Source organism: Terrapene carolina, unplaced genomic scaffold (assembly GCF_002925995.2).
Source record: "Terrapene carolina triunguis isolate 2854851 unplaced genomic scaffold, T_m_triunguis-2.0 Scaffold138, whole genome shotgun sequence".
In the NCBI taxonomy this organism is placed as follows: Eukaryota; Metazoa; Chordata; order Testudines; family Emydidae; genus Terrapene; species Terrapene triunguis.
In genome coordinates this window covers 5,141,878-5,147,571 of record NW_020664489.1, presented here as the reverse complement: position 1 = coordinate 5,147,571, position 5,694 = coordinate 5,141,878, and the positions used below count along the sequence as shown (strand labels likewise).

At 40.1% G+C, this 5,694-nt stretch overlaps 1 protein-coding gene across 1 annotated transcript in view; it reads right to left on the bottom strand.

Annotated features, from left to right (window-relative positions):
- Positions 1-3,267: 3,267 nt before the first annotated feature.
- The window catches only part of FDX1 (ferredoxin 1), a 37,526-nt gene continuing 35,099 nt past the window's right edge, over positions 3,268-5,694 (bottom strand). Inside the window, exon 4 of the mRNA XM_024217100.3 lies at positions 3,268-5,038. Within this exon, the coding sequence (XP_024072868.1) occupies positions 4,924-5,038 (115 nt within the window). The 3' untranslated portion in view covers positions 3,268-4,923. The remainder of the gene's footprint in view (positions 5,039-5,694) is intronic.

The following is a 5,694-nucleotide window of genomic DNA, read 5'->3' as shown; positions in this document are numbered from 1 at the left end:
ATACGATTCACAAAAGCCAGCACACTAAGCAGCTCCCTACCTAAACTAGCCAATGTGAGGGGAGTGTGGCCTAAGCCTTGAGCTCAGGGAGTTCAACACCTACATTCAGGCTGGAGGGAGACACCTGCAGCTGCTGGGATTATCAGCTGTGCGCACTCTCTTGTGGGGGAGAGGAGGAAGAGCTCTCTCATAACTTTTAGTCGAGTGGTTAGAATATTCATTTTAGATAGGGAAGGACCCCACCCCCCAATGCAGAGAAGTATCTGCCACTTCTTAGGTAAGTCTCCTATCACTGGGTTATAGGATATTCTGATCCAGGGCTGCCTCAATCGCTGCTGCTAAGCTGTTCCACTCTGGATAAATAATTACAGTCACTGGGCCAGAGAGTGCAAGCAGACATATACAAGCATGAGAATGACTTTACAGCCTGATGGTTAGAGCACTCACCCAGGGGAGCCAGTTCCCCTACTCCCATGACTATTTATCCAAAGCGGAACAGCTTCAACAGGAGGGAATGAGGGAGCCCTACACCAGAATATCCCATAGAGTGTATCGTTTCTTGCTTTATTAAATATATTGTAATTGCTTATTTCCTTTAAATAAATGATACTGTGTTTTCAAAGACTTGCTGTTTGCATGTCAATCCTTTGAGCAGAGGGTTGTAGCTGTGTCCTTCCAAGGGATTAGCAGGATTAGCCTGCTCCATGGAGTCCTCTGCGGACTGGAGGCAAACCCTGGTAATAACTCTAGGGCGGGCCACCACCTTATTACCCATTTGGATGGAATAAATTGCATAATTGTAGGCAAATCGTGATTAACATCCAAATTGTGGGTTAACCAGATGAAACAACCTATAACAACAAATGATGATGGAAAACAGGTCAAGTTGCTTTCACTAATGAATGTTATAAACAAGTACAAGAGAAGCAGAGAGACTAAATTAATTCAACCAAATAAAGGGCAGGTTGATATGATTAAAGGACTCAGTTGAAATCATGCTTGGTAAAAAGATAAGATGTGGAACTGGAAATTGACTAACCAAAATTGGTGTGTCAGATATTAAGACCTCACTGGTGGACAAAATGGCGGGATGGGCTATTCCTCCCATCACTCCTGTTTTGGGTCCATAAAGAAAGACTTCAGAGGCTGGGGTGAGGGTGAATATAGAAGAGCAGAGTCTCCTGGAACTGGCTACCACCCCCCACTGTCTCTTGAGTCCCCAGACCTTCTGCATCCTACTCCTGAGGAATGTCTTTACTAGATCGGGCCACAGAGAGGGATTCAGATAATATCACCACCACTACCAGCTCCAGCTGAATCCCAAACACCACATGGAATAAAACAGGAGCAGACTTTATCAGCTCCAGCTCATTAACTTCTTCTCTTTTACACAAAAAGACAGTTACCATCTTTGACACTATCTGACTGTCAAACAAGGGGGGGCTTTCCTTCCCAAACGTCTTTCATAGCAACATTTACAAGTTCACAGCAAGGCCAGCAATCCATTCAAGTGCTTCAGGAGATGCAGAGTACATCTTTCCTATAGCTCTTGGAAATGAAAAGACAAAGCAGTTGTTCACAATGTGTTTGATGGTTTAGAGGTCTCCACATTCACACTGTGGCAAATCCTCGATTCTCCATTTGTGCATGGGATGCGCACATCTTCCATGGAACATCCTAATACAGTTGATGGTCATCCATTGTCTTTGGTAGAACAAGAAACCAGGCAGTTCAACAGTGGGATCATCTATGAGGTGCTGGTTGTTTACATCACTCACTGCCCATTGCAGGCACCAGGTGTACTCTGAGTTGAAGCTGGATGAAAAAAAGGGGCTTCTTCAGCTCCAAGAATGGTTGGTGGCATTAAATCAAGTGTAAAGCAAGTGAACAAGGTTGTCATGAAGTGGCAGCTTTTGGTTAGTGAGAGCTTTCTTGTACTCATGCAACATAGCCAGCTGTCACTTCCTCGAATGTTGCAGCCTGTGTCAGTGGTGCCAGGTCATTGGCATAAATGATCTTGCAGCATGTAATACAAATTACTGGAGTGGACGATAGTGGTAAAGCTGACCCCCATCCTAGAGTCTGCAAGACCCCCTGAAAAGAAACGCTGCAGGGCAGGACAAAGCTGCTGAGACCCAGTGCTTGCACTGACTACACACATTGAGGATGGCTTCCAGCAGAAGCTTAAAATGCACACATCTTTTATCAACTTGTCATCGGCCTGAAACTCTTGCACAAGGACTCACTGCTGACGCTATCCAACCTAATTCAATGTGACCAGACATTTCTACTCATTAGGTCAATGCTTTTGGACAGACCGTTCCATGATCTCACAATTCAGCAAAAAAGTAGAGTCTGCACAATGGCTTCCCACAGAGATCAGTACTAGCACCATTCCTTTTTAAGGTCTAAAATGTTCTCCAGGGAAAGGGAACAAGAAAGATTAAAATGAAAGCCTTACTTAATACTTTATATTTCAAATGCTTTAATCGTTTTTCCTTAAGATAAAAAGAATGTTTAATGGTGTGTTTGTCATGGTACTCAGCAGGCTGAGGTCTCTGTATACCAAACCATAGACCTTGTTTAACATTGTTTAATGTTGGACAGTGATGGGCTTATGTTCACACCTTTCACCCATTAGATCTCCTGCCTCCCAGGTAAGTATCCTCACCACTGGGCTAAAAGTTTTGAGGGAAGCCCTCCTTCTCCGCCATCCCCTCCCACCTCTTTTGTGTGGAACTAGGTGAGCTCACCTGCAAGGCACGATCCAGTAAAACTACTGGATCAGGTGCTACATGCCAGTTTGGTAGAGGAATGCCTATCTTCCCCTGGTTTGCACATCACACTGGAGCTTGGGTGGGAGAAAGGTGTCTTGATGCCTACAGGAAAGCGGCAGTGTATATGCGCAGAGGCACAGACAGACACCTAGTGAGCTTTTTCTGCAGAAATGTAGGTGTCAAGTGAATTTAGGCACTTAGAGTTCGGTGGCAGGTGAGCAGAACTTTCTGACTACCTGTGGAACCTACATTTCAGAGTTAGCTACCTAAAGTGTCAGTTAGGCACCTAAATCCCTTTGTGACTCTAGCTCATAGTGTTTAAGTGCTTTGAGGTCATCACAATGAACAGTGCCTTGTACCATAAATAAAACCTACTAAAAAGTTCAGTTTTCTACAGCACACGTAGACAGTATAACAAACTACATCCATTCTTGTGACCTGAATTGCAAGTGTGTTCTTAGTTGAAGTGTGAAGAGCTGCTATTCAATAAAATAATATCTTAAAGTATTTTAAGTGATAGTACTGCATTACATAAAGAATTCAGGGAGGAGGAGACAGTGTGACTCCCTTTGATATTACACTCCCACCATCCTACAATGTTATTCACAGAGCAGTAACAGAGGAAAAGACAGAGCTCAATATCTATTTATATTTTATCTTAAATATATTTCCCTAATTTACCTCTTCTTTTTGTTCTGCTAATGTCCCAATGAGGCTTCAGAATGAATATATTCCTGCTGTGTTTTGTCAGACCACTCAACCAAGTATTTTTTTGAAAATCCAAGTAAATGAGCTCTCTCACCAGAACATATAGGATAAGGGGTAAAGTCCTATATAGATTAAAAATGGATTAGGTAATATGAATCCGTATAATAAGAAATGGTTAGTGTAGAAGAGCACCCCTGAAATCAGTAGTAGAATGCGTGTTTTTTAAATATTTAGAAGAGAAGGAATTCCTTGAGTATGTAAAAAGATGTTGATTCACTATAAGAAATGCAGAAGGATTTAGTCAATCCTGGGTAACAGACACAGCAAATTAAGTTTATGAGTTATAGGTACTGCATAGTTAAGAAAAGTAATTTTTTTTCACATATAAATGAAACATGAAAGAACCTTTCACATAAAAAAAAAATCTAGGGGTCAGTGTTGACAGCTCAAATACTGTACCTGATGACTATACTTAAGTAGTCAAATGTAAATTAATGTTTGGCTATATATAAAATAAAGATTTCATCCAAATCTAAAAATGACTTTATACACTAATGATATGACTATTGTATTTCATGGTAGTTGACACACCTAATAATGTATGCCATGAAAAATGAAAAGGTAAACAATGATGGTTAAAAGCATGGAGTTCGGATTTTTTTTTAACCATACTGGGGAAAAAAAGAAAATTTTTTTTAGAAAGGGTCAAATATTTAGTAAGGGCTTAATCCTATGCACACAGTAACTGTAGGATCTGGCCCTATAATGGGCAATGGGAAGATAAGAAAATTGCTTTTATCAGGTATTAGACACTACCAGCAGCAGGACTGGACTGGATGGAAACATTATTTCAACAGTATTTGTCATATTTTATCAAGATTTCCAGATTAAGGATATGCCAGCTCCACCCGTCTTCCTAATTACACCTCCAGTTGCTGTGAAAGCACCATATCATCAACCAGCAAATTAGCTCTCTTTGGATACACTAGTTTCTACTACACCACATGAAACGCACAGGGAATTAAACAGAAAAACAGTCTGTGCTACATTTGTCATCTGTCCAGCATCCTAATGTTTCTAAGCCTGAAACCCTAAAAACCAAATGGTTTTGAATCTATTAAAAAAAAAAAATCCACTTGTTTTCAAATACAGCTGAAAAAAGAAAAAAAAAAAAAAAGACTTCTTTACATAAATAAATCCATTAATGACTTCTCCGAGTATAATTTGGTCAACATTTTACAGTTCAGCTTTAACTTGTTAAAAAGTATTACCTCTTCTTAAGAATTAAAATAAGTGGTTCCATAAAGAAAATTAAAACAGAATTAACATTGATAGTCAAAAATAACTCCCATGATTATGTAAGTTCACATTTCAACATTCAGAAATAAGTTATAAAAATAGTTAAAAATTTCATGAAAAGCTCCTAACAAGTTTTATTTTAGGAATTCTTGCTCATATCTATGGATTGTCTAGCATCAGCAACAGCTTCAGGTACTCGAACAGTCATATTGTTCATAAATTTCTTCAAGCAGATCTGGCAGCCCAAACGAGATCTGTAACAAAGAACAACACTATCTTTAGTTCTACCCATATTCTTATGCCGATGGTGTTCTAACACTGCAGTCACAAAGCATGGGGTTTAAAATCTGATCTTTCAGAACCCATTCACGAGACTTAGTACCGTTTACCCCACCCCCACCCCTCAAAAAAGTGCATTTGTAAAAATGCTAACAGGCTGTAAATACTGTAGCATAAAGATGCAAAATAATACATCTAAAACACATTTAATTTAGTCCTTAATGTGAACTGGTAGACTGTTACCTTGGGGGGTGTGGGGGGGAAGAGGGAGAGAATACGTTTTTAAATGTATATTTAAGATTCTGATCCTGCAAGCTGCTCCACATGAGTAAACCATTATGTTCACTGAAATCAATGGGGTTCTGCCTGGGTGTATGCACATGATGGCTTTAAGGAGAGGGGTCTCAGTTTGCAAATCAGCAGCATGGGGTAGTTAAAACCTATGGAGCAGATTCTCAGCTAGCGTAAATTGTCATAGCTCCAATGAAGTCTTCAATGAGCTATGACAATTTACACCATCTGAGAATCTGCACCGCAGAACCTCTTCTGCCGTATGTAACTGGTTTTAAATCCTGTTCAGGTCACTAGTAATTTGAGATTTTCTCAAGTACACCTCTACCCCGATATAACG